Source organism: Cannabis sativa, unplaced genomic scaffold (genome assembly GCF_029168945.1).
Source record: "Cannabis sativa cultivar Pink pepper isolate KNU-18-1 unplaced genomic scaffold, ASM2916894v1 Contig1, whole genome shotgun sequence".
Taxonomy (NCBI): Eukaryota; Viridiplantae; Streptophyta; class Magnoliopsida; order Rosales; family Cannabaceae; genus Cannabis; species Cannabis sativa.
The window spans coordinates 616,467-639,020 of NW_026870037.1; the positions used below are offsets into that span (position 1 = coordinate 616,467).

The window sequence follows — 22,554 nt, forward strand, 5'->3', positions numbered from 1 at the left end:
AGACTTTCAATTACTGGTTATTCTGATGCTAATTGGGGATGTTGTATTGATGTAGAAGGTCTGTTGGAGGCTATTGTGTCTATCTTGGGGACACCCTTGTCTCATGGTCTTCGAAGAAATAATCTGTTGTATCCAGATCAACCACCGAGTCTGAATATAGGGCACTTGCTCAGGTTACATCAGCAATCACATGGGTAGAATCGCTGCTGAAGGAAATAAAGTTTCCTCTACCTAAAACATCTATAACATGGTGTGACAATGTGAGTGTTAGTGCACTTGCCTCAAATCTAGTTTACCATGCCCGCACCAAACACATAGAGATCGACATTCACTTTGTTCGTGACAAGATATTGAAGAAAGAACTTGAAGTTAGATACATTCCCTCATCAGATCAAATTGTTGATTGCCTTACTAAAGCTCTTTCTCCATCAAGATTCCAGCTGCTGACATCCAAACTTGGAGTGACACCTTCACCCCTGCGTTTGAGAGGTGGTGTTAAGACTTGAGTCTCCACAGCAGCTGGTGTGGACTGCAATAGCAGAGTATCTCAGTATTGTGCATCAGAGGACAGCTCACCCTATTCTAGAATATTCACTAACGGCTTTGTACTAGGGATTTGTGCAATCATTGCACAAAATCTCATGCTGATATTTCTGTTATTTACTGTCAAATTGTACACTGCCATCTGTCTTAAATTCAGTGGCCACTAAATGTAAAATTCCTCTATATAAGGCAATGCATTTACTCAGCATAATTTGAGCTGAGATTTATCTTTTCATTTACTATCTATTTCCTTTCTAGAAAGACTGAATTATCCGAGAGTGTTAATTGAAGTGCAAATGAATTAGCCCCTTCCCAATATGCTGGACTTTGAAGATGAATTTGGAATGAATATTAGTGTGGGTATAAACTATGAATGGAAGCCAATAATTTCCTCGAATTATTCAGGCATGGGGCATCCTACGGCTGAGTGTAGGAAGAACAATAAGGCTAAGCAGGAGTGGATTATCAAGGAAGAAAAAAGGCCACAAAAACCTGCTGCTGTTATTGATGCAAAAGGTTTCCAAGCTGTTCAGAATGGCAAGAAGATTAGGGACCAGGGGCAGTCCTCGGGCACCAAGATTGGAAACGGATTTCAGGTACTTTCTGAGTGTGCAGACATGGAAATAACAGTAGATGTAGTAGGTCTAAAGGTGCAGAATGATGACTATGATAATGCTAATACAAGAGAGGAGGGGACCCTCTCTTGGTAATGGATAAGATCATTGTGTGGAATGTTCGGGGAGCCAACAACCAGCAAAAACAGCAACTAATAAAGCAGTTTATTAGGGGTCAAAATGCTGGTTTTGTTGGGCTTCTCGAAACATGGGTCAAGGTTCACAAACTTGGAACCTTGTACCTAAATGTTTTCAATAGATGGTGTTTTTCGTCAAATATAGCATGGCATCAAGGAAGGAAAATTGTGATAGCATGGGATCCTACTAAGTTTGTTGTAGATATTATCAAGTGCACCAGTCAACTAATGCACTTGAAGATAGTTGCATCAGATGGAAGATTTGATTGTTTTCTTACTGTTGTATATGAAGCAAATATAAAATTTTAGGTTTCAGATTTTTTCTTTTTTCAATTTTAATTTTTTTAAAATATTTTAAATGATTTTTAAATATATATTTTTTATTTTAAATAAGTTTAATGAATTTTTAAATGTAAAATAAAAATTAATGATGTGGACTAATTATAAAATAATGATAAGTGGACACTTACCTAGAAGAAAACGGAGAGGTACCTAAGGAAGTTCCAAGAGTATAACGGAAGGTATTTTTACCGCCAAAAATACAACTTAAGTATTTATTTGCTACACAACATAAAACTTAAGTATTTATACCGCAAATTACTCAATTAATTAATTATGAAAGGAAAATAATCATCATACGTGGCAGAAATAATTACTTGGAGAAATGTAGCACGTAACATATTGTACTGCATTTGTAGTACTCAGTGTACTGAGTTTTGTTTGAAGTGATGTACTAAAAGTTATAATGGTACTTCTGATCTGAAGAGGGTAATGTAGACATTTGACACTTGATCATATATCTTTCTTTCTATATAATAAGTAGATAACTGAAGACCTACAAACATAATTAGTTCGTGGTTGACTTCACTCATCGAAGTTAATTGATAGATGAAAATGAGAGAATAAATGCAATATTGGAGTGTGTATAGAGTAGTGGAAAGCTAAGAATATTGAATCTCGACCAGCCGAGTAGAAATATCAAATATATATCTCTTATCTCTGTATATAGCTGGTTTCAGTCTCAGTCTCAGCTCCTAATATTTATTTATTGCTGAGTTAATTTATAATTTCTGCTCGACTGCTTGAGATTCAATCTTCTATGCAAATCACTCATTATATAGTGTACCTGAATGCTTTTACATATGTGATATATGTCACTCTCTTCAAAGAAAGGTAATTAAATTATTATTGTTATAGTTATTGTTATTGCAATCCAATCAATAATACAATATTAAACTTATGCATGTTTATTTTATATTTAGACTCTAAAAATTAAAAACATTTATTGTTGAAAGAAATGATATAAGATATTGAAACGCTATATATATACTTGAAGAAATGTGAAGTATTATTTTCTTAAAAAATATGGTATTTTAAAACATAATATGTAAAAATATGGCACTATACTAAAGTCTAACTTTAAGAAAATTAACTATAAAAAATCCATAACTAATATGGTTTTTACAAAATACTATTAAAAAATAATACAGCTTAGATGTGGAAATAACAGCAGAAAAAGCCATGTGCTAAATGTAATTGCCACTGATCTAGTTATATTTTGCTGTTAATGAACCTGCAGTTTACTAAAATAACACGAGAAGACTGTTTATTAGGAATTATAATCGGAGATGAGCAAGCAATTAAAGTCATTTTGCATTTAGTTTGTAAAAAGCTTATTTTCTTATTAACTGCTTTGGTTATTATAGCCCTTTTGGTTTTTGGGCCTTTTGGGTTTTTGGGCCTTTTGGGTTTTTGGGTTTGGTTTGTTTTACGTTGTAGAGATTTCTTTAGTAGAATTTACGTGGTATATGGTTTTTTTAAACCTTTTATGATAAATATGGCATATTTAATTATGGACCCCTTTATATGGCTTTTTTCAACTTTGGCAACAGTTTATGGGATTTTAAAGCCCATACGGCTGGAACTATTTTGCCAAAAGCCCATATTGTGTGTTTTGTAGTTTCTTTAGGTTATTTTAGTACAGCAGCAAAATTAACATCTCATCTCTGAAAATGATGTGTTTTATTTAGCTTGGAAAATCAACATCTCTCCAAATCTTAGCTAGGTAAAGCCCTAGCCGTTCTCCACTTCAGTTGTTCCCTTCCTCTTCACTTCACTGAACCAGGTATCTCTCTTTCTCTCTCTCATTTTCTGGTTGTGTGAGTTAACTGGGGACGAAGATTTTGGGAAGGGATTGGAGGTTTGCGGCAGGTAGTGTTGGCTTTGAGGAGGTGTTTGTGGAATCAGAGATTGGAGTTTCAGACATTACCGGCGGTGGTAGTGCTGTGACCGGCGGCAATTGGGGTTCAGATGAGGGTTCTTCTTTCTAATCGATTCTAGCTAATGTATTTGTGACCGGAGATTGGAGTTCATTTCCATTTTTATAAACTCTGCAACTGTTTTTATAAACTCTTTTTTTTTGTACATTCAACTTCATCAAGTTGTACATTCAAGAAAAGATCATCTCCCATGGCTTTTTTTTCTTCCCCTGATCTTTACCACTTCTTCTTTTTTGCTTTTAGGAACAGTAGTAGTAGTTGCTAGAGAGTTTGAGAGATTTAAGCTGTAGAGGTTTTCGTACTATACTCGTATTAATATATATAGTAGTTAATTAATCTCTTACTATAGTTTAATTAGTACTTATTAGTAAGTTTGTGCTAGAAAAATTATTGTATTATCAAGAGTTTCTCATGATGAAAGCCATCTTAATTTCTGTGTTTTTCTATGTTTTTTTTTTCTCTTCTCCATTAACATATTCACAAGAGTATGTATGTATATGCTATATATATAATATCTGAATTTATTTATGTATAAATATTTATGTAATGTGTTAAAATTAAAATCCATGCAGTAAGATCAATATTGACTTTATTTTGAATTTGTATGAACTATAGCTCATCATTTGCAAATGGCATATCTTTTTAGTTCAAATTTTCTTTGATATAAACTCTTTTTTCTTCTTTTAAGTTTATTTCTAATTTTAGTGTTGAAATTGTTTTTACAGTGATATTATCTCAATTGGGTTATCCAAGCTTATCAGGTACAATAGTCTTCCACTTCTAATTTTACTTGTTTGACTTTGAATTCAATGATAAGTTTATGTGTATGTACTGTTATTGTTTGCCTTCAGTTCCTCTTCTAATTTTTTTATGTCATGTTTTTACTTTATTGTTTGCTTTTAGTTCCTGAATAGTTTCTGCTTGTGTGAGTCCAGTGTAGCTTTTGATCACTGTCAGTCTTTATATGTCATAGATAGTTTGTTTTCATATGGTTGCTTTGCCAGACACTAACTGCAGCTTTATTTTTCTCTCATAAGACCTTGAGGATCATAATTATTAATTTTGTATTTCAACAATACTAATTAACATCACATACAGGGTATGTCAAGAAATATATCCTATTTACTTCTTCTCCCTTAGCTACCTTTTCTCTTCTCTTTAGAGCCAAATACACTTTATGCTTTGATTATGAATTCGTGTGGGTATTTGATTCTACTATCATTAATATTATATTAAATTCTATTTGATCATTCCTATTTTGGAAACATGTCAAAAACCAGTTTTTACAGATTGATTTGTGTTATTTGTGCGCTCTGTGATTTTTGGTGTGTGGGTGGTTTTAAGGTTAAGGTTGAGGTGTGTTATTGTTAGTTTGTATGAAACTGATTTTCATGACTGGTTTTGTTGTTTTGTGTCTTATGTTTATTTTGTGTTTTTTATTTATCAGATGGAGAGAGAATCAGATGATAAAGTACCATCTAATGTTCAAAAGGTTGAGCCTTCTAAGAAGGCTAAAGGTCGACTGAAAAAAGATTCACGGAAAGGCAAAGTATGTTTTATGTTTTGTATTGAAACCGGTTTTTATTAATTGTATATGTTTTCTTTTTTGGTTATTCTAAATTGGTTTTAATTTTTTTTTTATTGAAACTGATGTTGTGTTTTTTTTTTAAGGTTGAACATGTTATGGAACCTTCGAAAGCTCCACCATTAAGAAGATCTCCAAGGAAATCTAAAGTATGTATTAAATTTCACTGAACCCGGTTTCGAATTTATTTTATGTTTCATTGCGGTTTGGTATTTATTTAATTATGTTATATAATACTGGTTTTTTTTGGTTTGTTTGTGTTTCTTTTTTATCTGTTCTGTTTTGTTTTGTTTATGTTTATTTTGTTTATTTTTTCAGGATGATATTGAATTGCCTAAAGCCGATGTTGTTTCTCAGAAACACGGTTGTAAAAAAGTGAGTAAGAAGGATACGAATGTCCTTCCATCTGCGAGTGATGATGATTTTGAAACCGAAAAAATTGTCGCAAAACCTGTTTCAACTAAGAAAAGAAAAGTTGTTTCTGATGACGCTAGTGCGTCAAAGAAAAGAAAATCAAAGAATGTTGGGGAACATTCTAACTTGGTATGTCTTTATTTTTTCTTATATCTTTTTTTGTTGTTTTGTTTAATTTAATAGTTTTGATTTTTTTCATTTTGGTTTAACTGTATTTTGTTTTATGTTTATTTAGGATAAAGTTTGTGAGCCTAGGGTTGCTGATGATTCGAAGGTTGTTAATGTTGCCAAGAAAGGCAAGAAGAAACCAGTTTCAAAATCGCTCGGCAAGAAGAAGAGCGAGGCTCCTTCCGTTGATATTCCTTTGGTAATTTTTCTTTTTTGTAAGAAACCGGTTTTTCATTTTGTAATTGTGCATGTTTCAGGTTTTCTATTTACATTTTTTTTTTTTTTGTTATAGGTTTGTTGTTTATGGTTTTACTATAGTTGTTTATCATTTTGTTGAAACTAGTTTCTGTATTGAATGTCTTTTTATATTATTTTACACAGTTTTTTGAAACAGGTTTCTGTTTTGAAAAACGTTTTTTTTTTGTTGGCACTGGTTTATTGGTGGGGTTTAGGTGTATGTTTCTGTGTTTTATTCTAAGAAACCAGTTTCTTGATTTATGTTGTTCTTGGTTTTTTTTTTTATATTTTTTCATCATCTTGTTTAATGTAGTTTTCTGTGTTGGATGTGTTATGTCATGATTTTTGACTTTTAGTGAAAACAGGTTTCTGTAGGAACCGGTTTATGGTCTTTGTTTCTGTCCATGTTTCTGTGTTATTTTCTGTAGGAAACCAGTTTCTATATTTATGTGTATGTTTCTGTGTTTTATTCTAAGAAACCAGTTTCTTGATTTATGTTGTTCTTGGTTTTTTGCATGCACGGGCTTTACTAATTCCAACAAACTTTTTAGATCACAGTTTGTTGGTATTAGTAGTCCAGTCATTATGTAGTCTTCATACTTTTTATCCTCTTTCCATTGCCCTCCATATTTGATCACACACATTATTGAGTCCATACCTGTACACAGTATTTTAAATATTGTTAGTTAAAAATTACAATGTATTAAGAAACTGGTTTTCTTATTTTTTTTGTTTTGTTTTTATTTGTTTTAAAATTATATGTGTTTGTTTCCCTATATATTTCAGAAACCGGTTTCCAACATTACTTTATATTTTGTTTATGTTTAACTGATAATATTATTTTAAGAACTTTTAGTTAAAATATATATTGTTTTTAGAAACAGGTTTTTTTTTGTTTTAAAATTATAATGTGTTTGTTTCACTGTATATTTCAAAAATCGGTTTCCAACATGACTGTATATTTGTTTATTTTAACAGGTAATATCATTTTTGAAAACTGTTTGTTACAATTTATAATGTATTTAGAAACCGGTTTTTGTTTTTTTTGTTTTAAAATTATATGTGTTTGTTTCCCTATATATTTCAGAAACCGGTTTCCAACATTACTTTATATTTTGTTTATGTTTAACAGATAATATCATTTTAAGAACTTTTAGTTAAAATATATATTGTTTTTAGAAACCGGTTTTATATTCATAATTTTCAGTAATCTTTTCATTTTTGATCGTGGACGTCTAAACCTGAATTTTTCATATTGTTTAATTTTCCTTTTTTTTTTTTGTTTGTGAAACTTCATAGTCTAAATCTAGATTAAGTATGGACATTTCATTATGAAGCAATGCAAGATCATATAGTTTTGGTATGAAATTTACTTCAATCTAGTTTTTTTTTGTTCTTTTAAGTTTAAATTGGAATTGTACATAATCGGTGTAATTTTCTTTTGCAGTATATATATCCCTATAATATTCATAGCAGAATTTATATAAGTGTACCTGTACTTTATTTTGATCGTTGTTGACAGGGACGATCGGTGTTGGCTTGATTTTGTTGATTGAATTTTATGTGTGCAGGTTGATCGATGCTCTGCTCTGAGTTTAAGAATGCGTTTTCTGGTTTAAGGTGAGAGCTTCATTGCTTATCAGGTGCGATGTTGCAGGTTGCTTCTGTGTGTTTGGCCATGGCCATGGCTGTTTTTCAGATCAGTTTTGTTTGAATCAGAGAATAAATTTGGACAGGGAGAAGTGATGAATTGAATCGGAGAAGATGATGAAGTGAAGAGAGAATCGCAGTAGAGAGAGAAGAGAGAATCTCAGTATCGCAGTAAAGAGAGAAGAGAGACTCGCAGTAGAGAGAGAAAGAATCGCAGGAGAGAGAAAATTGTGTACAGATTTTGTTTATATATGGTTAAAAATAGTAAATTTTATTCATTTAAAATTAGTTTCTGTTTTTAACTTATTATATGGTTTTTTTAAAAAAAAAACCATATTTGTAGTTTGCTTCCTTAGTTAATGCCATATTTTGTGGCATTTAGTTTTGTTGCCATATTTATCATAAGATGACTCATTTTTCCCATATTTTTGAAAATATCCCATTTCTTTAATTATTATCAAATATTTTAATATATTAATAGGTTAATTTCACAAATGCACAAAAAAAAAAAAAAATAACAAAAATACGGTTTCACGGAATTTTTTAAATATTTTTTACAATTTTTTTGATTTTATTTACATAAAATAAGGTCTTTTTATGTTGAAATTTTGTTCATTTGTTGTTAATTTTTTGTTATATGTATGCTATTTTTTATTGTTTTTTTGTTGTTATTTTGATGTTACTTTTATGTTACTTTCTGGTTGATTTTATGTTATTTTCGTGTTATTTTTTAGAAAACCGTAAAAATGTAAAAAAACATTCTTTGAACGTAAAAATATAAATATTTTACAAAAAATTGTGTCTTATGTAATTATTCCTATATTAATCACGTTTGGTAGTATTCTTATTTTTTTAATTGTTAATCACAAACTTTAAGTATAATTTTATTTCAGAAAAATAAAAATGCGTTCTGTAACCACTTTTATTTTTCAATTTTAAAAATAGAAAATAAAAGTGTGTGCTGTAAAGTTTATTTTCATTTTTATTTTTATTTTTTAATTTTATTTACGTCGGGTCTAAGTCCGGGGTCGAATTTGGATTAAGGTCAGAGGATGGGTTCAGCGCCAGAGCCCTGGGAGGATTTGGGTTCGAGTCTGATCGAAGTCCAAAATATTAATTAAGAAAAAAAAAAAACTGTTTAAAAAAATATTGAAAGTAATTTTTTTTATTTTTAAAATTTTAATTCTCAATTAAAAAATTAAAAAGTAAAAATAATTTTATAGAATATGTTTTTAAAAAATATTTTTCATTTTTCTAATTTTAAAATGAGAAAACTAATTAAAAAAGTATAATTATATCAGTTTTTTCAATCTCTCTTTCCTAATACATGCAATAGTTTCGAAAAAGAAAAAGGAATAACAAATATATGTCAATTTCCCCCGTTGAACAACAGAGAGATAATTAGCTACCCATCTAATTTAGTTAGCTTAACCAAGATAATTAACTATTTTCATGGACGCATGTTCACATAACATAAAATGTTAAGTTCAAAAGTAAAATTTGTTACAATATAATTATCAAGAAAATTAGACACAATCAACAATGGTAGTCAATTGGGTAAATAGTCCTAGCAATATTGTATTTAATTCTATTAATCTTGATGTTTCATACAAACAACATCGTTTAAAGTAAAAACAACAATTTCTATTTTCATAAAAAAAATGTTAAAAAATTGTCCACCCGTACGTATTTTTATCTTTTCAGATATTTATAAAAAAAAAATCCTAAAAATTAATAAACTCAAAGTAAGAACTAATAATAACATAAGATGGCTAGATAAATTAGCATTTCATTTCACAAAAAGCCTACAAAGACAAACCATCCTCCCGACTCTCACTCATACACTCTCACTCATTACATTCTAATGGAAAAGGTCACAACAAGATAAATAAAGCTCTACTCTACTCTACCTAAAACCCTTCAAAAGCATATTACAAACTTAATTTCTCACCTAGACTCTAGAGTATAGTAATAATTAACTATACTATAACTCATTACACACATATAACACATCACTTCCCTTTTTTCACAATAAAGGGAATTAATAATTAATCACTTTTAATGATACTTGCCATCTTTGGTCATCATTCTCCCAGTGGCACCACAAGCAAGAGCCTCACTAGGTATGCCCCTAACAAAACGACCTTCAATATCAAAAATCACTCCCATACCCATATGCAAATGAGGCTCAATATGGCAATGGAAAGCCCAAACTCCACGATTGTCCGCCACAAATCGAAGGGCAGTCCATCCGTAAGGGAAAATCACAGCCGTGTTTCTTAAAGGCGGGTTCTTTAGGTTAAGCTTTTTCTCATCATTCTTTGAAAACTTACCTTCTCCGTAACCCAAAACCCAAAAGTCATGGCCGTGCAAGTGCCACGGGTGAATTTCGCTAACATTGGCTTTTATAGCATTCGTGTTTTGGAGTATAACATCCACCGTTGATTTGAACTTGAGCCTGTAGACCCCACTGCTAGTTGTTGTGTTGGTGTTGACAGGTGGCTTCATGATGTCATAATTGGCCGGGTAGCTTTCTGGTGGGCTCCTCTGATCAAAGGTATGGTTCAGTAAAAATTTGACTGAGCCCAAATATGGGGTGGCTGGTAGTACTAAAGAGACATTGTTTATGGCCCACTTCGTGTGACCGTTGATCATGTTTTGTGTGTTGAGGAGGATCATCCTACGGTTGTAAAATCTTGGAGGTTTTGGGGATCCCATTCGGGCCAACACGCTTTTTGAAAAGGTTTTACTGTGGTTATAATCATCCCATCTTGGTGTTACTGGTGGAGGTGAAACGGGGAGTTTTGATGCTGAATTTGGGAGGTAATTTAAGAGGGTTAGACCTTGTGGGGTCTTTGGTTCTCTCCCTCTAACTCCAACTGAGACCCAGTAATTGTTTTTAGGGTTTTGATTTGTGGTTATTAGGACTGAGTAACTTTCCCCTGAATAAATGTCCAAATCATCCACTAAGAATGGTTGCACGTAGTTTCCATCTGCTTCCACTACCAACATTTTGTGATTCTGAAAAAGTATATATAAAAAAATGAAATAATTATTTCGTGTATATACTATAAATAATAAGACATCACTAGCTACAATATTGCCCAGCCATTTCAATTGGGAAATTTGATTTTCTATGCTTAGAAAATCAAAAAATTTGATTTTTAAACCAATAATTAAAACCCTAAAAAAACTATACCTTTTTTTTCATAGCATTATTATTAATTAGCTCTATATTTACGTGGATATCACTACTATATAAAGTTCATTTTTTAATATACATGAGGTGCATAACTATATAAGGAAGAATAATAATCAATACCTATCTCACACAAAAGTCATGGGTATATATATAAGGAAACATGTCCTCTTATAATTGTTAGACTAATAAATTCAATAATTATATTTTGTTTTTATATATATTAATTCAAAATATAATCGATAAGACAACTCACTAAAAGTTGATGAGCATGTGAAACGAACCAAATGAATAGTACTAGAGCGTGCAGTACGTGCTTGGAAGAATGCATAGTGTATGGACCCCATGAAGTACTATGAAACTTTAATGAAAGCAGAAAAAAAAAAAAGGCATAAACTTATCCCATTATTATTGTTTTTTTCTAAAATAAAGAATATCTCTCATTAATAATGCACTGTAATTTTGTAAGTATTCCCTAGTCTCTTTCAAATGACAATTACGTATATTAATATTTTCAAAAAATTTCCTCATTTATCTTGACCTATGTTCCCTCTCTTATAATAATGTGGTTAAAGTACTATTATTATATATAGTTCTTAAGCTAAATATAATGAAAACAACTTTATAACATCTAAATCATGAGTTAAACTTATACATTATATAGTATTAAAAAAAATAAGAAAGTTGTTATTAATAAAATACGTAGAGCGTGAGGGAAGGTAATTAGTTTTAATCTTTCTATATATCTTGAGCGAAATTTTAAATAAATATATGATATAAGAAATGAAAAATAAAATGTTTGCATTACATTTTTGCTTGAAAACAAAGTGTTTGTCCTCAAATAACTTTGTCAACCTTATAGACCTTTTCTAACGTAAGAACTGGAAAACATAATGCAAAACAAAAAAGTTTGGTCTGACATAGCCAACCTAATGTTTCCAGATCTGATTTCGAGAAAAAATCAAAAATATATACAAGACAAGATATTGTTATATATCCTCATATTTTACAAAAATATATATATATACAATATTTATTTATAAAATATATATGTGTGGTGTACGTGTGAAAAAATCACATAGGAATCAGACTGATTCGCCTCATGACACTAGTGATGATATATATATATAATAGCGACTTGATGATATAACATTGATATTATAATATTATTCCAGCAATAATAGAAGCATTATATATATTTTTTCAAATCGAAAATGAGAAAATATAGTAAATAAGTAAGAAATTAATTACCCCAATTGCCAAGTTGAGGGAAGCTAGTGCAGTGGTACTAGCGATTCTTAGCCTGTATGTCTTTTTTGGTTGCACGTTCATAATCATGGGTGCGCACTTTTCTCCACCCCTTAACTTGCACTGCTTAGAGGAGGAGTTGCTATATTGCGCTGCCAATGAGCAGTTATATTGTCCTCTACCATTCAGTAACAAGCTCTGTAAAAGTGAACCAAACATATCCAAATAAGATTGAATCGTCTTTTAATAAATTATGGAAAAAAAGAAAAAGAAAAAGAAAAAACGACTGTATATGAAAGAATCATATCTAAATCTCTTCAATTTTCACATTCACGTGACAAGTTGAAATGTCATATAATTTTTATTTTTTTTTTTAACTTTTTTACCGGTAAAATGTTGAATATTTAACTAAATAATATTATATATATATTTTGATCGTCCAAATTTAAAATATTTGTTAGAGAATAGAGATGTGGCTTCTATTTTTCTTTTTTGCTTTCAAATAGAATAATTATGTATGCAAGTGTTTTATTTATTTTTTATTTTTTGTGATGATCATGGGTTGAGATGGTCAAAAAGATATATGGTTGATGGTTCCAACCCTTACCTAACAAATCTTATTAGTTTACGACTTAAAATTAAAATGAAGAAACTCACTATATTTTTTTTGAATGGGAATGGATGATATTATTAAATTAAATCCGCAATCACAATCGATTTGAGAGTACTAGGAAGAGTACTCTCTGAAAAACTACGATCAGACCAATAACAAGAGCCACGAGCCAAACAATGGGCAGCCTTGTTAGCAGATCGCTTAACATGAGAAATAGTTACATTAAATAAAGAAGACAATAAAACTTTGCAGTCTTTTACAACAATTCCAAACATTGAAGGCATATCAATTTGACTTTGCAAAGCTTGAACGGCAGTAAGGCAGTCCGTTTCGATCACCACATTCGACAGATGTGAGTCTTTTATCCAACTCAAGGCTTCTTTTATGCTAATTATTTCAGCGAAAGGAGCGTTAGAGAAGCCATACGAGTAGGTAGAAGAAGCCAATATAACCGTCCCACTAGAGTCTCGAGCTATGAAACCTGTGCCAAAAGAGTTGGTAGCATCAAATGTAGCTCCATCAACATTGATTTTGGTCATTCCTTCAGCTGGTTTGGACCATGAGTTGCAGCTGCTGGTGCAATTAGAGTTTAGGAAAATTGGCTCAAACCGAAGACTTTGTGCTGAAAGCCATTGTCCAAGTGATTGATGAGCGATAGAGACTACATCACGAGAACTAACACGATTATTCCAAATGAGGTTGTTGCGAGCTTTCCATATAGACCAACTTACCATTAGGATTTCTGCTATATAGTCTCCATCATGCCGAGACCATTTTTCAGCAAACCAGTCGAAAAAACTGGTGCTAATTGAAGCTGAGAGAGACACGGCAGACCTGTTCCAGCAAGAGACTGAGAATGGACACTCGATGAACAAGTGGTAGGTGGTTTCTGAGGCATCATTGCAGAAAACACAAGCAGATGTTACAGGTACATGTTTAATCCGAAGTTGATCTCGAGTGGCAAGGCAATCGGTTAAAGCTCTCCACGCGAAATGAAGAACTTTTGGTGGCACTTTGATCTTCCAAAACTTTTTCCAGAAGTTAGAGCCTTCATCAGATGCCCAGTGGCCTTTTGTCTCTTGAATATGCCTGTAAGCGCTCTTGACAGAGTAAAAACCAGCAGTCTCTTTGCACCAGTACCAAACATCATCGACAACTTGGTTGCTAAGAGGAATTCCAAGAATTAGTTGAGCTTCACTTGGAATGAAAAGGTCTGTGATGATGTCAGGATCCCATTCCCTTTGATCAATTTTCATTAGCTGACTGACCTTGCAACTAACAAGGCTCGGATGGGAGGAGGTGATGCACGGCTGAGAATCAGATGGAAGCCAAGGAGTATGCAGGACATTTGTGGAAGTACCCGGGCCTATTCTGATTCTTGCACCCATTTTAACAATGTCTTGAGACTCAAAAATACTCTTCCAAATGAAACTTGGGTTACTCCCGAGAGTAGCTGTGAGAAAGTTACCATGAGGGTAATATCGTGCTTTATAGACTCTACTCACAAGTGATTGGTTATGAACAAGAAGGCGCCAACCTTGTTTTCCAAGTAATGACAAGTTATAATCATGAAGATTACGAAAACCCATGCCGCCAACATCCTTCTGTTTTGTCAAGCGTTTCCAACTCATCCAACTTATACCCCGGGTGTTTTGATTGGAAGAATTCCACCAATACTTAGACATCATGCTTTCCAAGGAAGAGCAAGTATCTAAAGGTAAAAGAAACACCGACATTGCATAACTAGGGAGAGCCTGAGCCACAGTTTTGAGTAAAACCTCTCGAGCAGCTTTGGATAAGAATCTTCCTTCCCAGCTTTGTATTCTCTTTTGCATTTTCTCTTTTAGAAACCCCAATATTGCGTTCTTGTTTCTGCCCATAGTACAAGGAAGACCAAGGTATGTTGAGTTCTCTGGGGCTATCTCCATTTGTAATAAGGAACAGATACGATCTTTAACCATTTCAGTAGTGTTCATGCTAAAGAAAATAGAGCTTTTACCAAAGTTAACTTGCTGTCCAGAAGCTGACTCAAAGAGTTGTAACAATCTCATAACATTCGAAGCTTCTCTCTCAGTTGCTCTACAATAAATGTAACTATCATCTGCAAACAATAAGTGAGATATGATAGGAGCTCCATTAGCTACTTTACAACCTCTTAGATGACCGAGTCTTTCAAAGTTGGTAATTAGCGATGACAAGCCCTCAGCACAGATCAAAAAAAGATAGGACGATAGAGGATCTCCCTGACGAATGCCTCTATGAGGAATAATTGGGCCAAGGCTTTTACCACTATGTATCACATTGTATTCAACAGAGGTAAGAGTTTGTAGAATTAACTCAACAAAATAACTAGCAAACCCCATACGAAGCATCATAGCCCGAATAAAGTCCCACTCAACACGATCATACGCCTTACTCAAATCAAGTTTCAAAGCCATGAATCCTTCTTTGCCTTTACGTTTACGCTTCAAGTAATGCATAACTTCAAAAGCTATCATAATATTATCAGAAATAAGTCGGCCTGGGACAAAAGCTGACTGATGTTCAGATATAATATGATGAAGCACAATCTTTAAACGGTTAGCAAGTACCTTAGAGATGACTTTGTAAAGGACATTACAAAGTGAAATGGGACGCAAATCACTCATTGTGCAAGGCTGTTTTTTCTTAGGAATAAGCACAATGTTGGTTCGGTTTAACCCAGCAGGCAGAGAACAAGTTGAGAAAAAATCCTTCACTTGGTTGACCACATCACTACCAACAATCGACCAATATTTCTGATAAAAACCGGGGGTCATACCATCTGGACCAGGTGACTTGTCCGGATGCATCTGAAACAAGGCCTTTTTCACTTCTTCGTCAGTAATCGGGGCAAGTAAAGTTTCATTCTCAGCAATGGTAACAGACGGAGCAATACTCATGACAACATCGTTAAAATCAGTAGAGGATGAAGTAAAAAGAGTCTCAAAGTAATCAATAATAAGAGAGTCTAACCCCGTGTTCCAATTAACCCACGAACCAGTAGCGGATTGAAGACTGTGAATGGTGTTGTGCTTCTTACGAGATGTCGCCTTGGCGTGAAAAAACTTGCTGTTCTGATCACCTTCTCTAAGCCAAAGTTGCTTGGATCTTTGGCGCCAAAACACCTCTCGCTGGTTCAGAGTTTCGGTTAGCAGATTTTGAGCTTCTTTGTACTTATTGACCGACTCCACATCACGCCCTCTCTTCCACTTTTTTATCTCTTTCTTGCACTTGGAAATTCTGGCTTTGAAATTGCCAGTATACTCACGCCCCCACTTGGACAAGTTTTCCCCACAGATAGTTATCTTTTGAAGTATAGAGCAATTCGTATTAAACTCCCAGACCTCCTTTACTACCTGGAAGCAGAGAGGTTCACGCAACCATGCGTTTTCGAATCGGAATTGGTGTGCTGAAGCGAATAGTTGCTGAACTGAAGGTTGTAGCAGCAGTGGGCAATGGTCTGAAGCAGTGATTTCGAGGTTAAAAAGTTGAGCTGAAGGGAAAAAATCTGACCAATTATGAGTGACCAAAGCTCTATCGAGTCGGACTTCGATCCAATTAGTGGTTCCTCTTCCACGCTCCCATGTATAAGGATACCCAATAAGATCAAGATCGACTAAATTGCAATCCGAAAGTGTTTGATTAAAGCCATCGATTAAGCGCTGCGGATAATTGTTGCCTCCTCTTTTGTCATTGTGGCTTGTGACATTGTTCAAATCTCCTATAATGCACCAGGGGAGTGTTGAAAGTTGCTTCAGATGTCGAATGAGATTCCATGTTCGGTGGCGTTGTTCTCTGTTTGGTTCTCCATACAAACCGGTGAGTCTCCAAGGAACTGACTGAGGCGCTTCAATTTGGAGATCAATAAAGTTGACAGAATAGTGTAACAATTGGACTTCAGCACTATTTTTCCAAAGCATGGCAATACCTCCACTATGACCTCTTGCGTCTATCGAATACATACCTTCAAAGCCCACTTTCACTCTAAATTTCTCAATGACAGAATTGTTACTTAAAGTTTCACAAAGAAAAATGAAATTGGGTCTCTTTTGGGCCACAAGGTCCACAAGGAATTGAAGGGTCCATGGGTTCCCAAGCCCACGGCAATTCCAGCTTAAAATACTCATAATGAGCGGTGGGCCTGGGAACCAGAACCCACCAATAAGTCGTTTTTTGAGCCCACTTGAGAATTGGGTCTCTGTATGGTATTTTCACTAGCCTCCTCTTGCATAACTTCATGAAAAGGCCCATCAAAATTTCCTTTGTCTGACTCAGCATGAGTCGGATCACTTGGGATATTAATATCTTCCAATCTCGTGCGTCTTCTTTTTGAATCAGTTATCACACTATCCTCCATTTCCTCCTCAAGATCTTCCAACTGTATGATTTTTGAATTAATGGAATTATTTCCATTTATAGGCCTCATTGTAATTGCAGATTCCATTACTCCTTTTGATTTGCCAAGATTGATACTAGGCCGATTAAATGCCCCATGATTTCCTGCGGCTGGTTCCTTAATCAGTGGAGATTGATTGGTGTCTGAAGTCTTGTTCACACCAGTGGGAGTTCGACTGAAATTTTCTGGTTCATCTTCATCGCCGTTCCGCAGCCATTGACTTCCAATAAGGTTATGCCTACGCCGTGGTTGAGCTCGCATCCATGCTCCATAAGGTTGAGAAAGTTGGTCTGCTGGTGTGTCGAAACGCTGTGGGCAGAGTCTTTCGGAGTGTCCGAGTATACCACACACGAAGCAAAAAGTTGGGAGGAATTCGTATTTAAACATAGCCCAGAAACCTTCGTCTCCCGCTGTACGTCGTAGCTTCATTCTCCTTTTCAGGGGAGTATTCACGTTAAGAGTAACTCTGACCCGCAAGTAATCTCTCCAAATGCCTCGGAAGTTCTTCGGATCGGATTCAACATATGTACCGATAAAATTGCCTGCTCGTTGAAGAACAATATCAGATTTGAAGCCATATTGGAGGCCATGAACTTGTACCCAGATGTCAAGGGAGTTGATGGGCACTAGTCTCGGATCGTCTGCTGGTTTGAGCTTTGTAAAAACAAACTGAATACGATTAAAGGTCCACGGACTTCCTTCTATAACACGGTTCAAATCTAATTCATGATAGAATTGAAATAAGAATCTATTAGATTCAAGTTGTTTCACGTACATTCCTTTGCCCGGTTGCCAAAGAGAAGCCATCATGTGACGCATAACATCATAGTCAATGGCTCTTGCTGTAAGAAATCTTCCAACAATACATAATTCCGCATTAGCAATTTCAGTTGCAGATTCTTCAAAGTCGAAAGTGTTGCCATAATCATCTTCACCTTCAATCTCAATATTAGCATAGAGATCTTCCAATTCCTTCACTGAATAACTACTAGACGCCATACTTTTAGAGACAAGATCAAAACACTAGGAAATCTAGAAAAACATTCTCACCATGTCAGAAGACAAGACCTTCGTTTAGAAACTCACTATATTAGGTTCTTCACACTCTTTAACAATTAAATATAAATTGGAATTTTCTTTGTCGGAATAATAAATTGGAAATTAATTATATTATGCAAAGAGAAAAATAAACTTTTTAATTATTTTTATTTTTAGACCAATCATTCAGCAATACATGAAATTATTGATCATTCTGATAAAAGCTTGCACGATCTTAGCCATTTATTCAATAATGAAATTATAGCTGGTTATATATCTTGCTTTAATCAATAAATAATTTTTTTTTGGAAAGATATGTATCAATAATATATTATATGTATTATGTATACGAATTTATATATTTACCATTAATACTGTACATGTATTATTGTTTATTTTTTATTGAAAGTCAAATTTTCATTGAAAGAAAGCAGAGGGCATACAGAAACCATTCCTGTGAATGATCAGTCTTTTATGTATTATTATTATAATAAAAGTCTCAATTCTTACACGCTCTCATATTGGCCATGCCATCTTCTGCCATAAAGTCTTTTTCTCTTCTCTTTTATTTTTTTTTTTTGTAATTATTTTTCCTATTGCGTAGGTACAATTATTCCCTTTCAATTTATTTTGTTTTTTTTTTCACATAAAAAAATATACATTTTTTTTTTCTTTTTACCGAATAATGGTCACTAGCTAGTCACTAATTGAAATTGAACCACTACATATACAGATCACCGAATGTAGCATCTTTTAAGTACCACTCGTATAATGTCTTTCCTTTTTATCTTCAACTAAATCTTAAAAATAATTCTTTCACACTTTTAATATTCCTTATATGTACATTATTTTGTAAAAAAAAAATTAATATAATATATATAGTATTGACCACGCTTATAGTTACTAAACAATATTAAATATTGTAGGGGGATGGACCACAGTAAATGACTATACATTCCCTATTTGTATAGTTAGCTTTTTGATTAATCGTATAAATTTGCAGATCTCATATAATATATAAAATGATTAAGTAATATAGTCAATTCTAGAAAAACGAGCATAACAGCGGGTTATACTGATTAGATCTGTAATAATTGAATATGTTAAAATTACCTGTGGTTCACCGATCCAACGCATTGGCGCCGAAGAGAGACCAACCTCTTGCTCGTGAACACTTTGGTGCCACCAATCGCTGAGTAAAAGGTTGAGCTCGCCATCGTAGTGGAAGGGCTCCCTCTCTCCTTCTGCCACGTCAACAATTAATGACCCGTATAGCCCTGCTGATCTTTGCATTCCGTAGTGTCCATGGTAAAAGTATGTTCCCGGCTACACCAGATAATAACCATTAATTAAAATAATTACAAGCGCAATGTTAAAAAAATATACATTAGCAAGTTGTTTAATGTGTATAATAATTGACAGCCTCAGCTACAATACAACTGCATGTGTGTATATGTGCATGCATGTATTGTGTATACACTATTACATGTAAGATAAACAATAGAATACAACATATATACTATATATCTAGCTAATATAAATATGAGATCTATTGTAATTATTGTTTGGATTGGGGGTTATTTTTTTATTCATTGATCGAATTGAATGATATGCTAGAGAGCATTGGCCTAAAAATGATTAATATTAAGTTTATTCAAATTAAAATAGCTAAATAATATTAGTAGTGCTTGACATCATTTTATAATGTCACATTATATAATTTAAGATTGACTATAATACTTTTAAGTGGTCATAGTGTACTAACAATGAGGATGTCCCAATTGATTCCCCTCCCCCAATATGAAAAAGCAGCATTATATTTAAAACCCAAAAATTATATAAGCACCCAATATTTTTTTTAAAAAAAATTCTTTTATAGTCTTCTGTGTTAATTACAATAATTTTTTTTATTCTTTTTTCGTATATATATAAATAATGTATATGAAATCTTATTCTATTATTATTCTAATAAGATTTCATATAAGTTTTTATTTTTCTCTTTTCTCTTAATATTTTTTATATATATTTTTAAATTTGAGAAGAAAAAGAAAGTAGATATGTACATTAAAATACATATATGTATTATACAAAATAATAAAAAACTATTCAAAAAAATCAAAAAAATAAAATATAATGTATTTTCATAAATTTTTGAATGCAAATAAAATTACTATATTTAATTTTTTTTTTTTTTTTGAAAAATAGATCATTTATTGCTCTCAGTTAAAATTACTACATATTATATAAATTTCATGTAGAGAAGTGTGAAATAATTCTTTGGGAATTTTCCACTTTTCATTTGGTCCAACCAAATTATTTTTATACTTTTTTTATTGCACTTTTCTTTTAACTAAAAAGTAGTGACTTTACTGAAATTAAAAAAAAAAAAAAATTACCTTATCAACTAGGAATCTATAAGTAAATACTTCCCCAGGGTTGATAGCACACTGGGAGATTGAGGCTGTACCATCTGCCCAAGGAGTACCCAACTGAACAAAACACAAATTAAACATTATTAGTACACGTAATTACCAATTAGCAAGAGATGATAAACAAAAATACATATCACGTGTTGATAAAATCACGGTTGATATAGTTAGGCATGACTATTTCGATATACTAAAAATACACACGTACGTATCTATAGTACTGTTTAGATCATAAGTAATTAATAATTAATTACCTGTCTAATTCCATGCCAATGGATGACTACGCCCTCGGTGTGGAGCTTGTTAGTGAGGTGAACGACGACAGTGTCGCCTGCCTTTGCCCTAATAGTAGGCCCTGGAAACTGGCCATTGATGCCCATCACCACGTGCTCCTTGCAATCTGGTGCCCCAAAAACGTACTCAACATCGAAGTTGTAGTGTCGAACCTGATTTCGACCACCAACAACTGCCCCGGCCAGAAGGGATAACAGAATCAAGGAGCGTACCATTAACGCTCCCATCAGTCCTCTGGCCTGAGGACTTGAACCCATATTTAATTAATTTCTATATATTATAGTAGAAGAGTCTTCTCAACTTCTATTAGCTTGAGAAAACTTATATATATAATTACTAATAGATTATACGAAAACTGATCTTGGAAGAGAAAGATTGTAATATTGCGAACTGTTGATTTGAATGTGTTGTATTGGGGTTCTATTTATAAGCCATTTTTTTAGATCCAAGACAATGTGAATTTATCCAACGGCCCCACCTGTCATTTTTTTATTTTATTTTATTTTTTCATATTGAAATTTAACTACGACTACTAGGACTTAAGTAGAAAGAGTAACATATATTAAAGATGCCATACATGACCAATGTGTGTCGCACCCTATTTTTATTAAAATATGTATATGGGAAACTTTACGATAAAGATACCACAAGAGTCAGCAATATTCATAAGATGAATTAATCAATAGTTATATTAATTAGATTTACTATATAAATATTTTATAAGTTGCCTATTTGTTTTTCGTTACTGTTTTTTTTAATTATTATTCTTGTATTGTTTGTTATAAAATAATAAGTAATTTATCAATTAAATAAAAGAAAGTTTATATAAATTACTTTTTGGTAAATTTTTTACACTTTATTTTTTGTTATGTATTTTTTTTTCTTCATATAAACAAGAGTTATTTGCGGCAAAACCTCTTTAAGTGGTCAGGTTTTTGCAACTAACCCCCAATTCTAAAATTTTGGTGGTAAAACCTCCTAAACCCAAGTTCTGTTACCAGATTAACACTTCTATCCATTTTTAGCTGTTAACTGCCATGGTAGAATGTCCACGTGTACACAGTGTACACGTGACACAATTTTATTGGTCAACGTAAATAAATATTTAAAAAAAATTAATTATTTAAAAAAAAAAATATTTTTCCTTAAAAATTAAAAAATTTTAAATTAAAAAAACAATTTAAAAAAAAAAAACCCTAATAACCCTAACCCATTCCCACTCTTCTTCTCGTTCTCAATCGCCACCACCACTTCGTCTTCCTCATCTCCTTCAAACACCCATCCATGACCTCTAAAATCGCCTCCAAAACCCTAATATCCACCACTTCAAGAGCCTCCTTCTCCAACTATTTTGAGACACATAAACATGGAACCGAGGCCAAAGGTGCATCGAGTGAGGCTTATCAGAAAAATCCCTAACGTAGGCATCTCGGTTCAGGGACCGGAAGATTCTGACGATGAAAGCCTCGGTAGAGGTCTTGGAGAGAGAATGCGCTGTGAGGATAACTAGCCCGGCGATGGCAGAGGTGGGGATTTTGGAGTTGAGGAGGTCGACAATGAGAATCCGAGGGGTGATGAAGAAGACGAAGACAAAGGAGTAGAGAGAGAGGCGTTGGTGAGCGGGAAGTTCGGCGGAGATTAAATTATGGAGGTTGTGGTGGTGGAGGATTTGGGATTTGAGGGCGGCGG

The 22,554-nt window shown here is 33.1% G+C and overlaps 2 protein-coding genes across 6 annotated transcripts; one reads left to right on the top strand and one right to left on the bottom strand.

Annotated features, from left to right (window-relative positions):
• The first annotated feature begins 2,138 nt into the window (after positions 1 to 2,138).
• LOC133032944 (uncharacterized) lies at positions 2,139 to 10,572 on the top strand. Of its 5 annotated transcripts, none has more exons than XM_061107429.1 (9): positions 2,139 to 2,467; positions 3,325 to 3,419; positions 4,299 to 4,334; positions 5,021 to 5,122; positions 5,245 to 5,307; positions 5,477 to 5,701; positions 5,808 to 5,939; positions 7,549 to 7,620; positions 7,714 to 10,572. In XM_061107429.1, exons 4-8 carry the CDS (start codon positions 5,021 to 5,023, stop codon positions 7,594 to 7,596), a joined length of 570 nt encoding a protein of 189 aa, XP_060963412.1. In that variant the 5' UTR covers positions 2,139 to 2,467; positions 3,325 to 3,419; positions 4,299 to 4,334; the 3' UTR covers positions 7,597 to 7,620; positions 7,714 to 10,572. The 5 variants fall into 5 exon arrangements, with proteins under 5 accessions (XP_060963412.1, XP_060963413.1, XP_060963411.1 ...); XM_061107430.1 differs by having other exon boundaries at positions 7,549 to 7,597; XM_061107428.1 differs by having other exon boundaries at positions 7,549 to 10,572.
• LOC133032943 (L-ascorbate oxidase-like) lies at positions 9,397 to 21,553 on the bottom strand. The gene is made up of 5 exons (XM_061107427.1): positions 20,826 to 21,553; positions 20,539 to 20,631; positions 19,256 to 19,468; positions 12,078 to 12,272; positions 9,397 to 10,648 (listed from the first exon to the last, which is right to left on the bottom strand). The coding sequence occupies exons 1-5, from the start codon at positions 21,120 to 21,122 to the stop codon at positions 9,686 to 9,688; spliced, it is 1,761 nt and encodes a 586-aa protein (XP_060963410.1). The 5' UTR covers positions 21,123 to 21,553; the 3' UTR covers positions 9,397 to 9,685.
• Positions 21,554 to 22,554: the final 1,001 nt, after the last annotated feature.

What these genes read in the sequence shown, in the direction of transcription:
- LOC133032943 (XM_061107427.1), bottom strand. Translation starts at nt 21,122, where the DNA reads ATGGGTTCAAGTCCTCAGGCCAGAGGACTGATGGGAGCGTTAATGGTA. An exon ending in ATTGGCATGGAATTAGACAG is followed by an intron (nt 20,632 to 20,825) that starts GTAATTAATTAT and finishes TGTTTTGTTCAG; the next exon opens with TTGGGTACTCCTTGGGCAGA. An exon ending in ATAGATTCCTAGTTGATAAG is followed by an intron (nt 19,469 to 20,538) that starts GTAATTTTTTTT and finishes TATCTGGTGTAG; the next exon opens with CCGGGAACATACTTTTACCA.
- LOC133032944 (XM_061107428.1), top strand. Translation starts at nt 5,021, where the DNA reads ATGGAGAGAGAATCAGATGATAAAGTACCATCTAATGTTCAAAAGGTT. An exon ending in GATCTCCAAGGAAATCTAAA is followed by an intron (nt 5,308 to 5,476) that starts GTATGTATTAAA and finishes TTATTTTTTCAG; the next exon opens with GATGATATTGAATTGCCTAA. An exon ending in TTGGGGAACATTCTAACTTG is followed by an intron (nt 5,702 to 5,807) that starts GTATGTCTTTAT and finishes ATGTTTATTTAG; the next exon opens with GATAAAGTTTGTGAGCCTAG.